Source organism: Mus caroli, chromosome 9 (assembly GCF_900094665.2).
Source record: "Mus caroli chromosome 9, CAROLI_EIJ_v1.1, whole genome shotgun sequence".
Lineage (NCBI taxonomy): Eukaryota > Metazoa > Chordata > Mammalia > Rodentia > Muridae > Mus > Mus caroli.
In genome coordinates, this window is record NC_034578.1 from 59,990,782 (window position 1) to 60,004,155 (window position 13,374).

General features: G+C 49.3%; 1 protein-coding gene across 1 annotated transcript in view; it reads left to right on the forward strand.

Annotated features, from left to right (window-relative positions):
- The first annotated feature begins 8,077 nt into the window (after window positions 1-8,077).
- The window catches only part of Cln6 (CLN6 transmembrane ER protein), a 13,495-nt gene continuing 8,198 nt past the window's right edge, over window positions 8,078-13,374 (forward strand). Inside the window, exons 1-2 of the mRNA XM_021172099.2 lie at window positions 8,078-8,241; window positions 12,835-12,949. Of these exons, the coding sequence (XP_021027758.1) occupies window positions 8,168-8,241; window positions 12,835-12,949 (189 nt within the window). The 5' untranslated portion in view covers window positions 8,078-8,167. The remainder of the gene's footprint in view (window positions 8,242-12,834; window positions 12,950-13,374) is intronic.

Sequence of the window (13,374 nt, forward strand, 5' to 3'; positions counted from 1 at the left end):
AGTGCTGGGATTAAAGGCGTGCGCCACCACGCCCGGCTGGGTTTGTTTTGTTTTAACCTGGATCAAGTGTGTCAAACTCGGATCCTCATTCTTGTGTGACAAGCATGTTACTGATGAGTCAAATCAGCAGTCCAAACTGGCATAGTTGTACACAGTAGTGTTCCAAGTATTTGGGGGTCTGAGGCAGGAGGATGGTGAGCTCATGGGCACCTGGGCTACACAACTAAATTTCCTCTCAGAAAGAAAGAAGAAAGAAGGAGGGAGGGAGGGAAGGAAGGAAGGAAGTTTATGTGAGTGAGAGAGAGACAGAGACAGAGACACAGAGAGAGAATAGTTCAAAAATTTGTGGCTACATCAGAGAGGTCTTTGAGTTTCCAATGTAAGTTACAGATTTTCAGAAAATAAACTATAGCTGAACTGTCTGGATCCAGAAACTCTGTAAAAACAGGAAAACCTTTAAGCTCTGATGTGATGGCACTAATGGAAAATTCAACCCTGACCTCACGGACAGGTGTCCTAACAAAATTCAGGTGCGCCAGCATACTATGCACAATTACCTTCAGTTTATGTAAATAAATGTGTGCAACACAAATGATTTGCATGTTCCGACTTGAATCCCATCTTCAAAATATCCCATTACATACATGCAAACAGTTCTTTAAATGTGAAGCCCATCAGGGATGTGACCCATAAATCCTGAAGTATGTTGTATAAAAATATCCCTGACCCTTATGTGGACCTGTCCAGAGAAAGTACAACTCTGGCCGAGATTATATATATATATATATATATATATGTCATAGTAAGCGGTCACAGCCCAGGTGCCATGGCAGGACCATTAATTTGAAGCCAAGCATGGTGGCAAAAGCCTTTAACCCAGCACTTGCGAGGCCGAGCTGGCAGATATCAGAATTCACGGGTGGGTGGGCTGAACAGTGAGTTAGTTCCAGGCCACTCTCACCTAGACTCAAAATCTAAGAAAATCCCACTTCAGTTCTCATCAAGAGAACAGAGCCGTTAGAGTTCTCTCCCAACACTTTGAAAAAGTATGCAAAACATTTCTAATTAAATATTCACTGCTAACTTCTGTTCATCCATTACATTTAAATTGTATTAAAGATATAATAGCTAGGGTATAGATCAGTGGTAGAACCCTTAGTTAACATTCTTGTTTGTTTGTTTGGTTGGTTGGTTTTGGGATTTTTGTTTGTTTTTCTTCGAGACAGAGTTTCTCTGTATAGCCCTGGCTGTCCTGGAACTCACTCTGTAGACCAGGCTGGCCTCGAACTCAGAAATCCTCCTGCCTCTGCCTCCCAAGTGCTGGGATCAAAGGTGTGCACCACCACTGCCTTCATAAGGCCCTGGGTTCCATCCCTAATATACACACACACACACACACACATAGACATAGACACACACAGAGACACACACACACACACACACACACACACACGTACGCACATGCACATACAGACACATACACACACATATGTGGGGGCACGGGGGCAGGAATTGTGGGACTGCTTTTAAAATGCTCCCATAAGCGCTGGGAAATAGCTCAGTGGTTGAGAATGAATCCTTGCCGCTCTTGCGGATGACCTGCGTTGAGTTTCTAGTACCCACATGGTGGCTCACAGCTGTTCTAAGCTCTCGTTCCAGAGAATTTTGTGCCCTCTTCTGACTTCTATGAGCATTATACACACATGTAGGCAAAATAATTCATATTGAATGTTTTAAAACTTAAAATCAGAATACTGGGCTGGTGAGATGGCTCAGTGGGTAAGAGCACCCGACTGTTCTTCCAAAGGTCCGGAGTTCAAATCCCAGCAACCACATGGTGGCTCACAACCATCCGTAACGAGATCTGACTCCCTCTTCTGGAGTGTCTGAAGACAACTACAGTGTACTTACATATAATAAATAAATAAATCTTTAAAAAAAAATTAAAAAAAAAATCAAAATACTACCATGCCAGCACTTGGGAGGCAGAGGCAGATGGATTTCTGAGTTCGAAGACAGCCTGGTCTACAGAGTGAGTTCCAGGACAGCCAGGGCTATACAAAGAAACCCTGTCTTGAAAAACAAAACAAACAAACAAAAGAATTACTACCATAGCCACACACCTTTAATCCCATTGCTTAGGAGGCAGAGGCAGGTGGATCTCAGTAAATTTCAGGACCAATATAGAGAGTTCCAGGCCAGCCAGTGTTACACAGAAAGAGTCTATCTTTAAACAAACAAACAAACAAACAAACAAAACAGAGAAACTGGGTGTGGTTTTATAAATCTGTAATCCCTGAACTCCAGAGGATCCTCTCAGGAGGATCAGGACTCAAGGTCATCCTTGGCTACAGAGAAAGTCTGAGGAGACACTCAAAGAGAGGTGGTTTGGGCTGGTGAGATGGATCAGTGGGTAAGAGCACTGACTGCTCTTCCAAAGGTCCTGAGTTCAAATCCCAGCACAGTCTTCTGGAGTGTCTGAAGACAGACAGCTACAGTGTACTTTTGTTTTTTTTTTTTTTGGTTTTTCGAGACAGGGTTTCTCTGTATAGCCCTGGCTGTCCTGGAACTCACTTTGTAGACCAGGCTGGCCTCGAACTCAGAAANCCGCCTGCCTCTGCCTCCCGAGTGCTGGGACTAAAGGCGTGCGCCACCACGCCCGGCTACAGTGTACTTTTATATATAATACCATAAATAAGTAAATCTTTAAAAAAAAAAAAAAAAAAAGAGGTGGTTCACACCTCTACTCCCAGCACTCAGGTGGTAGAGGCAGGCAGATGTCCATCAGTTTGAGGCCAGCCTGGTCAATGTAGTAAGCTTCAAGCCAGCCAAGGCTATATAGTGACCAAAGCAGGAAGGGGAGGGGGTCTTTGGGAGATGGCTCAGTCTGTAAAGTGCCCCTCACATAAGCCTGGGGAGTTGCATTCAGATCTCCAGAACCCATGTAAAATCCAGGCCTGTAAACTCAGCGCTGGGGATGGGGAGAATCCTTGAAGCTCCTTGGCAGGCCGGCCTAGCCAGAGTCAGGTTCAGTAAGAGACACTGGCTCACACAGCAAATGTAAAGAGTGATCTAGGGAGGTCTCCTGCACACAAGCAGGCGAACCTGCAGGCACTGGCACACAGACAAGGAAGAAAGGAAGGGAGGAAATATTGGTCCCTGTGCGCCTCATTCTGATGCAGCTCAAGAGATGCTTATTGACTGACAGCTACCTGAGAACTGCCTCTGGTTTATTGTCTAGCTGGGAAGAAGGAACCAGTTTTGCCAGCAGGGCCCATTAAGAATTGTGACTTGCTTATTGTTTGGTGAGGGATCTTGTATCCAAGCCAATGAATAGTTAATTTAATGTCTAACCAGGAGGGTTTCCTGCATTGGGTGGAAAGTTAATTCCTAGGTCATCCATGCATTATGCATAGATTGGTTTGACCTGATTCTGCTGTTGGCACTGAAGCCCATTCCAGGAAGACCAGGAGATGCAAAGGAGCATGGAAGACAGGAATGGAAGTAAACAACTCTTGTTAAGAGCTTTTCTCTTAAACTTCAGGCACGAAGAACCTCAAGACCAAAGAGGTTGGCTTTCTAGCAGGCTGATGATGCTATAGGGTAGCCTCAAGCTTACTATGTGTCTCTTACTGAACCACCCTAAGCTTGGAAGCAATCAATCTTTTTGCTTTTTGTTTTGTTGTTTTTTTTTTTTTGAGACAGGGTTTCTCTGTGTAGCCCTGTCTGTCCTGGAACTCACTCTGTAGTCCAGGCTGGCCTCGAACTCAGAAATCTGCCTGCCTCTGCCTCCCGAGTGCTGGGATTAAAGGCGTGAGTCACCAATGCCCAGCTGAGCTAGCCTTTTATTTGAGTGCAGTTTCTTAGTCCTGCCCTGTGTCAACTGCAGCCAGTATTTATTTATTTATTTTAGGTTGCTTTGTTTTGCTGCAGACTTCAGCATTGCTATACAGTAGCCAAGGATGACCTTGAACCCCACCCCATCCCCCTCCCTCCGCTTCGTGGTACGTTACAGTCCCACATCACAGCATCTGCCTACTGCCACTAGTCTCACCTTTTCCTAAATTTCATGGAATGGCTCAGGCTTTTCTGTTGGTTCTTTTCTCTTTGTGACACTTTTGAGAGTCACCCATGCTCTTATCCGTACCAGGGGCTCAGTTGCTCCTGTGAGGGAGTTGTCTCCATTACTAGGATGCTCCACGACGAGTTTAATCCATGCAACTGTGCACGTTCTTAGTTTTAGTTTAGAAATATTACAATAAGGTTGCCAGGAACCTGTCAGGCTCAAGTCTTCCTGTGGACAGATGCTGGATAAACACCTAGAGACAGGACGGCTGGATCGTGTGATAACACATATTTAACTTTCTAAGAAAAGTTTAACTGTTTTCCAAAATACCTGAACCAACTCAAGTTGTGCAATCTTGAAAACTTGAGCAGGGCAGAGGTGGTGCATACCTTTAATCCCAGCACTTAGGAGGTAGAGGCAGGCAAATAGATCTCTGTGAGTTGGAGGCCAGCCTAGTCTACAGAGTGACCTACAAGAGCCTGTTCTTGACTTTGAGGACAGCCTAGCTAGACAAAGAAACCTGGTATAGGAAAACAAAACAAAAAGAAAAAGGGAGGGAGGGAGAGAGAGAGAGAGAGAGAGAGAGAGAGAGAGAGAGAGAGAGAGAGGGAGGGAGAGAGAGAGAGAGAGAGTAAAGAAAAGCCTAACTCTAACTCTGCCCTGGCTAAACCTTTAGGGCTCTTCTACAAATTATTTGATTGCTGGACACTGAAATGGAAACTCTGAGAAATGAGGCCATTTGCTCTTTCCGTGTGCAGGAATCATGTCCCCATAAAGTCACAAGCAAGGTCCTGAAATGCATGCCCCTCTGTGCCCAGAAGTTGACACTTCGTTTACCCTCCACAGCATACTTCCATGACATTTAAGAGCTAAAGGAGATGGTGTTCTTCAAGGGAGCTGGCAGGATGGAAATGAGCAGGCCTGTGACTCCCATCAGATTTGGGCGGGGCTGTACTGCTCATCCAGGAACCTGGACTCCTCTCCCCTTGGCAGCAGCTGGTCCTGCAGGCAGAAGGCAGATTTGTTGGTATTTAAGTAATTGGAGGATTAAATGGGTCACAGGCTCCCCGTTCGATACACCCACCCAAGGGTTAGTAACTTCATGATCACATCTGGGTACCTCAGCCCCTCCCTTTGCAGCCCAGCAGCACTGCAAAGCCACAGAAAGGGGAAGAGATTGGGGTCAGAGTGGGGAAGCCACAGCAGCACCAATCTGCAGACCTGATTCCTGGGAATTAAGCTGAGGACCTGGTTTGGATGCTGTCACTAGCTGACCTTGAACATATTACTTCAGCTCAGGATGTTGGTGTTGTTTGTTCCCAAATCAGGACATCACCTGTTCTGGTTATGACATAGGCAAGATAAAAGAGATAAAAGAAAAAAAAAGTCATGGAAAGAGGGCTGGGATAGAGGTGGCTGCCTTCTGAGAGTCTTGAAACTGGGCAAAGTTCAATAGCACTTAGGGGTGGTGGTGGGGGGAGACAAAGACATCAAAAGTTTAAGGTCAGGGCTGGAGAGATGACTCAGATGTTGAGAGAGAGCACTGACTGCTCTCCCAGAGGTCCCGAGTTCAATTCCCAGCAACCATCTGTAACAAAATCTGGTGCCCTCTTCTGGCATGCAGGCATATATGCAGACAGAATACTATACATAATAAAGACATCTTTTTAAAAAAGTTTAAGGTCATCCTTAGCTATATAGTAACTTTGAGGCTATACTGGTTTACATAGATGCTGTTTTTAAAAAAAGAAAAAGGAAGGAAATAAGATAAAGAAAAAATTTTAAAAATGCATTGAAACAAATGTAGCATTTGGTAGTTACCACAGCAACAATCTAGGTGTGGCCTCTGGGCTGAAGAGAATGATTTTGAGGCAGAGAGCCCCAGCTTCTCATGGTCAAGCAGTCCATGCAGGTGTGACTAAAGCAAGGAAGAATAATTTTCATTAAAAAAACAAAATTCAGAGTTCAATGCCCCTGTACCATAAAAGGGGCCCTCAGAACAGGCTGATATACATAGCCAGTCTGGGAGTTGGCTGATATACATAACAAGGCTCAGTTGGTAGAGTGGTACTGTACAAGCATGAAGACCCCAGTTTGGATCCCCAGGTGTATGCAGCACATTTGTAATCCACAGAGACAGGTGGATCTCTGATGCACACTGACCAGCCAGTCTAGCCAAACTGATAAGCTCCAGGCCCAGTGAGATCCCTGTCTGCAAAGATAAGAGAAACAACCAAGGCAGACACCCAGTGAAGACCTCTGGCTTCCACATGCACCTGCTTGTACATGTGCACAATATTCAAGATCACACCCACACCACACCACACACACACATGTACAAGTGCATGAACGAATACACACTCTCCAACAAAACCAGCCCAACACAGCCAGATAGTCTGCAAGAGGCCCATGCATTTCTCAAAGCTATAGATGAAATAGCTCTCCCTTTGTTACAGAAGAGTAAACTGAGTCTGGGAGGGGCTGAGCAATTTATCTGACCTCTGCGACACTGGTCCCCAGATAGTGTGCCTTGCAGATACCTCTCATGTTTGGCTTCTGTTCTCTTTTCTCATTGGGACATTGTCTCCTTGGGTTCTGGATGCCATCTATGTTCCTGTGGCTCAATCTATCTGCCAGGCTCCTACTGACCGACATGGCGTCTGAGCTTCACACCCATGGGTCCAACAGCATCCTGACCCAACCAAAGCTTTGTGGGTCCAAAGATGACATCTCATTTACCTGTACTTGCTCCACCCACTTAGATGCAGCGCCGGGTCACGTCTAAACTCCTCTCCCCTTACAGCCATGCACCCGAAGAAGATAGCTCCCACACCACTGCGCATGTCCCACCCCCAAGCCCCCTTTACTGATACAGTCCAGGACCCTCATTAGAACTTGGTACACGACAGGCTGCACCTCCACCATCTCTGGTTCTGCCTCTGGGCTGTGCCTTTAATGTACACATATGCCATTCGCTTGCCAGGGTCCTTCCTGAGGTTCTCAGGGATTGGGGGCTCCAATCTAAACCCCTCTCTCCCCCATCTCAGCCAGTCTCTCACTTCCCTGAGCAGCGTGGTTCTCACACAACTTTCCATTCCTCCATACCAGCTAGTCTCTGGACAGGGTGTGGGAGGAGGAGGGGTAGGTGTATGGGGAATTCTGGCCGCTCCCTCTTTCCTGCCTCCAGTTCATACTTCTCTGTCAGCTATCCTTCCTGTGACGCCTGTTTGGCCTTACTGCCTCTATGGCTACACAAACCTCAGAACTTCCTCCACCACTACCAGTAGCTACGAACAGAAGCGCTTCTGAACAGGGCTCATAGGTTCCTGCACAGAACTTACGAAGTTCTTAACACAATTGAATGAGGAAGGGGTGTGTGTGTGTGTTTCCCTAACGCCAGGACTGGATTCTGGACCACCTCGTTGTCCTCCAACTAGGAGAGAATTCACTATACTCTTCACCTATCAAAGCACAGTGGATAGTTTATCGAGCAGTCTTTAATCTGAGGAAGGAGGGCTCAAAGACCCCGGGTCTTCTGATGACCTCACAGCTTGGTCATTCCGGGTCCCCGGTTCATCTTCGTCCAGTACCCTCAAGCCCGGCTAGGCAAGGCTTCCTTCCTGCAGAAATGCAGAGAACCCAGGAAAAAACAAAAGCAAACAAACAAATAAAAACAACCACCCAGACGCCAGGCTTCCCCACTGGAGTGCAGATTCAGCTAAGACCCAAGACCTCTGGGACATAAGTTAGGCCCCTCCTTCTCAAACAAAACACGCCCTCCAGCTGTCTCCCTCCACCTCCGCTCTCTCATTCCTCCTCCCTCCTCCCCACACTCCATCCTCCCCACCCTCCTCTCCGGACTTGCCCCAAGCCCCTCCCCATCCTCCTCCCTTCACCAGTTCTCCCCCTGCTCTTTCCTCCGGCTTCTCCCCTCCCTCCTCCCCTCCAGCCTCCAGCTCCTCCCCTCCCCTCCCGCCCGCCCCGGGGCCCCGCGCTCGCTTCTCTCTCTCCCGCCCTGCCTTCCCCGCGTTGCGCGCCGAGGCTCCGCGCGGCCCGCGCAGCCGTCTCTCCTCTCGGAAGGCGAGGCCGAGCGTGGCGGCCATGGAGGCGGCGACGCGGAGGCGCCAGCTCCCCGGAGCAGCAGGCGGCCCCGGTGTCGCGTTCGTGCAGGCCAGGTGCGCGCGGAGCGGGGACTGGGAGGCCGCGAGGGGCCCCAGAGTTTGAGAGACCTCGCCAGGGTTAAGGAAACCGCTGGGATAGGCTACTGGGGGCCACCCCGGCCAGCTCGGCTGAGTCCCTGTGCCACTTCCAAGTTTTTAGGAACCTCCTGCTCTGGGCAAGACTGTGACTCTGCTCTGAATCCGGTGGCTCGGGGCCCAGGGAAAATGGGCCGTTAACCGGGGACAGCGTGGCACGCTCCCATCCTGAATGAGAGGCCCCTTCCCTCAGAGGGGAGAGGTTTGGGGTTTATCTGGCTCGACAGGGCAGAGCCAGAGACGCAAAACCCGCCCTTTCATCTCTTCCTCCAGTCTGCCTCCTCCATACGCTCCACTGACCAAAGCATTCCCTGCCTGTCACATGTATTGATTAAACACCTGTCATGTGCCTAGCGTTGTGCCAGAAGGCAAACAGGAAAGTCAAAGTCGGAGCCAAAGCAGGTGATAGCTAATCCTGGAGGTCTTTCTGGAGTTGAACAGTACAAGACTCTGCAGAGGACAGACACTTACGGCTATTAGGCCGGGCATGGTGGCAATGCTTTTAACCCCATCACTCAGGAGGCAGAGGCAGGTTTCTAGGGGGATGTAGTTCAGTTGGTAGTGACTGCATAGCATGGAGGAAGTCGTGGTTCAGTCCACAGAAACTGGACATGGTAGACAGTGGAAGAATGTGAGGAAAGACAAGGAGTGTACGTACTGGTGTTGGACATGTCACAAGTGTAAGAGAAAATCAACGGCAGGGGCTGGACCGACTTTAAAGTGCCCTGAATGTCCCAGAGTTGGCGGAGAAGGCCCTAGAGTCTGAAGTTGGATGAGGTGCCTACTCTAGGTGGGGAGGCTGTTCACTTTGAGCAGGAGAGACCCCTTACCTTCCTCACCCGAGTGACCTGGTAAAAATGCATATTCCATATGCCACAGGTACCAAAGAGCCGTGGAGAGATTTGAGCACTCATGTGCACCAGGTGAATTTTAGGAAGTCCCTGGCATGGTTTGGGATGGTGGGGGAAGTTCTGGGAGACTGGGTTGAGGACAACCTTTTCATAGTTCTGATGGGGAGCAATTCTCTGAGCATGCGCTGTGCTGCCTCTGGTAACATTTCTACCTGGTGGTCATCCTATGAGCTCTCCGTGGCGTAGTCACAGGGTAGCCATCTTAGTTTGTATATACACATCATCAGGGCAGATTTGCCCTTAGGCACATTATTGAGCAGCTTCTTGTCACTTGAGGGTCCCTATACTCTAAGTATTAGGTCATCGTCTCTGACTGATAAGGAAGTGGTCCAGTGTGCAGTAAGGTGCCTGATCAGACTGAGGCTCAGGCTGTAAAACGCCCAAAAACCTTCCACAAGTTCAGCAGACATTCCACAAGCTGCCCCCGGCACTAAGGGGATCAAAATCATCTTCCATATTTGTGGCTGTCACGGTTGTTCTACCTGTTATCTGTCCATCGACACTACAGTGTTTACGTTATTTAAGCTGTCTTTGCTTTTGTGTTTAGACAGGGATTCTATTACATAGTCCTGGCTGTCCTGGAACTCCATCTGTAGACCAGGCTGGCCTCGAACTCGGAGATCTACCTGCCTCTGCCTCCTGAGTGCTGTAAGGTGAGCGCCACCACAGCTGTCTCTGGGACCTTTTCTTTTTTTCCTCGTTGTTTGTCTGCACGTCTTCATTTTTGTTGAAATGTCCCGAGCCCTTCTCTCTACTCCCCGTACACAACTCTCTAGACAAACCCTTTGCCTTTCTGCCCCCCAGGCTTGCAGATGCTGCCTCCTGGTCCTGGCTTCCCAGCTGTCGAGGTGTCAGTTTCCCCTGTGTGGTAGACTTGGGAAGCCGAGGAGGGGAGCAGGAGCAAAGGCCGGGCTTGCCTCAGGTTACCCGGACTGGCATTGCCTTTCGCCGAGCCAATATCCTCCTCCGTTCAGTCTGTCGCTCCTGATGGGGGCCTAGGACCAGCACGGCCTGGGGGGCTCAGCCTGGGAAATTTAGAGTCAGGAACTTGGGACAAGCTTGAGGTGCCTCATCTTCCGGTGTTGAGGGGGTACCTTTCCCTGTGTGATCTGCCATCACTGTCAAAGCCCCGCAGAAGGAAACGGTTCAGAAGTTTGCCTGTCTTTTGTCTGTGTATTGCTGGTAAAGGAAAGCTGTCATTAGGCTGAGGAAAAGCCCTCAGTGCAGAGGGGGATTCTGAACATCCACGGGTGTGACTCTGGAGTCCCGAGCTCAGCTCTTCCCTCATCCTGTTGCTACCTCTTTCCCCCTCCTGCCCCCCTAAGCTAGGCCACACTAATGTCAGGGGTTCCCATTTACTGAAGTGCTTCCTGGGATAGAGGGAGGAATTGTTAAGGAGCCTCTAGTGTGAGCCAGTGCACCAAGTGGCCTCATTTCCCCCACATCCCCATGTGTCTGCTTTCAAAACCCCTTTATTCTTTCTCTTTTCTAATTTTTGTTTTTTTTTTTTGTTTTTTTGAGACAGGGTTTCTCTGAGTAACCCTGGCTGTCCTGGAACTCAACTCTGTAGACCAGGCTGGCCTCAAACTCAGAAATTCGCCTGCCTCTGCCTCCCAAGTGCTGGGATTAAAGGCGTGCGCCACCACCTCCCGGCTCTTTCTCTTTCTCTCTCTTTTTTTTTTTTTTCTGAGACAGAGTTTCTCTGTGTAGTCCAGGCTATCCTAGAACTCAATCTATAAACCAGGCTTGCTAGGAACTCAGAGACCCCACCCCTGCCTCTGCCTCCCAAGTGCAGGGATTAGGAGTACGCAACACCTCCTGGCCCCTTAATTCTTTATACCAAACATCCCAGCTCAGTCTGAGTTGAGGGCTTCAGAATGAAAAACACAGGACACCCTCTTCCCTGCAACTCTTCACCACTCACAGCTTGTTTGAGGCCTGTTCTGAAAGTCATAAAGAGGAAAGGACAAACAGGGACTCTGTTGGGGCGCTGTCACGGCACTCTGAGCAGTCTGCATTGTTTACCTGAATATCTAGCCCTGTCTTAGGCCTGGCCAGCTTTACCGTTTAGTCTCTGATAGGCCTGGGATTTCTGCATGCCTTCTCCCCCAGACATTTTTCTGCAGCTCACATGCAGCTCTTCTTCTGGTTGAAAGTGCCAGTCTTTCCTTTTTTGCAGGTTCTGCATATTGTTCCTGGCTACACTGATCCTTTTCTAGATTGAACTCAAATGCCAGCCGGTTTATTATAGTGATTGAAATAGTAAGCTGTTAAGAGCACAGAGACCCAGGCTTGAGTTCTGTGCTATCCAGAACTCCTGCATTTCCGTGGCAGTTAGTGTGAACTCAGCACCGCCCACCCCACCCCACAACCCCAGCAAAAGGTGCCAGCATGTATGCCCTGAGGCAGCCTGCCATGTGACACACGCACACACACTTTCTTTGAGGCCACTTCACTTTCTCTTGGCTGTCTTTGGAGGGTGGACCTTTATGGCAGGCCGCCTTGGGGCTTGCATTCTAGAGAGCCAGCACAAGAAGGCGCTTTTCCCCCAATTCACCAAGCCCTCCCCGTGGCTAACATTACCTCTTGGGAAAGAAGCAAGAGTTGGGAAAGAGATAATAAAAGTAGTCATAGCAGCTCCTTACAACACAGGCAGGCGACAGTGGCTGGACTCTGACCTGAGTCTCAGCATCTTCATCTAAAAGCAGTAGGGAACAGCCCTGCCTCTGATGCCACTGCCTGGGGTTAGCTGAGATGCCACCTATAAAGGTCATAGCATCTTGTACAGTTGGTGATCAGTTTGTGGTGCGGGAAACTAAGTCAGGGGACACGAGGCTATGCTGATTGCGGAAAGCCTACTCTACCTGCTTTGCCTTGTACAGGACCACGGATTCCCCAGAGGCCTGCCTCCCTTCTCCTGGGTGGCTTGGTCCATCTATTTATCTTTGGGATTAGGGGGAGCTAATTAGCTGAGTTCAGCAAATATAGGACAGTCACAACAACACCTACAAAGGACCACGTGCCCATAGGGGAGGGATACGGAACTGGCAACAGTGATGGGTTTTAAGTCAGCCTAAGCCAGGAACAGAGCTGATCTCTGGAGGTCAGGGATCTGTGTCACGCATGCCTGTTCTGGCTGTACACACAGGATAGTAAGACTGTCCCTATCTTAGGAGCTACTGGTGTTTTGTCTCTGGATAGTAAGCTTGCTGTAAGAGAGACAGATCGGGGAGGTTGGAGAGTTGGGGGAACCACCATCTCATTGCTGGGAATTGAACTCAGGACCTCCGAAAGAGCAGTCAGTGCTCTTAACCGCTGAGCCATCTCTCCAGACCACCCTATTCGTCTTCCACATCTTGCTTTGTTCCCGCCATCATTCTATAATGGAGGCTTGACAGTGACTTCCCCCTGGGTCAGCTTCTTCCTGAGCCACAGGGGATTTGGGACAACTGAAACCCACTGTCTTCTTGACTACATCCAGTTTCCCATCTAGAAAGCATGCATGTTCTGTCTTCAAGTGCCTAGACCTCTGTCTTTCCCTTGGGCTGATGGCAAAGCAGGAGGAAAGCGGGGCTGACCCTGGTCTCTCGTTCTTCACCAGGCATGGCTCTGTGAAGGCCGAGGACAAAGACCGCACAGCCCCCTTCCATTTTGACCTCTGGTTCTACTTCACACTGCAGAACTGGGTTCTGGACTTTGGCCGCCCCATTGCCATGGTGAGTGTGAGGCCGGGTCCCACTGAGCGGCCTCATGGATTTCAGTTCTTGTAGCGAAGCCAGAGGCTTTTCTATTCTGTGGCTGTGTGACTGGCCAGCCATGCCAGTGAGAGGGCCTGGGTGGGGCCCAGTTGTCATCCTGTGTTCCCTGTAGCCCACCTTGAAGAGTAGTCAGACCAGGTTTAACCAAATCACTGAGCCAGACGGAAGGTTTGGGGAAGGGAACAGAGCGTATCTGTCCTCCCTCATTGTCCTCTGGAGGGGAAGCCCATTAGCTGGTTTTTGCATATTATAACTGACCAAATTTGTAGTAATTAAAAAATAAAGTCACAGCTGGGCGTGGTGGCGCACGCCTTTAATCCCAGCACTCGGGAGGCAGAGGCAGGCAGATTTCTGAGTTCGAGGCCAGCCTGGTCTACAAAGTG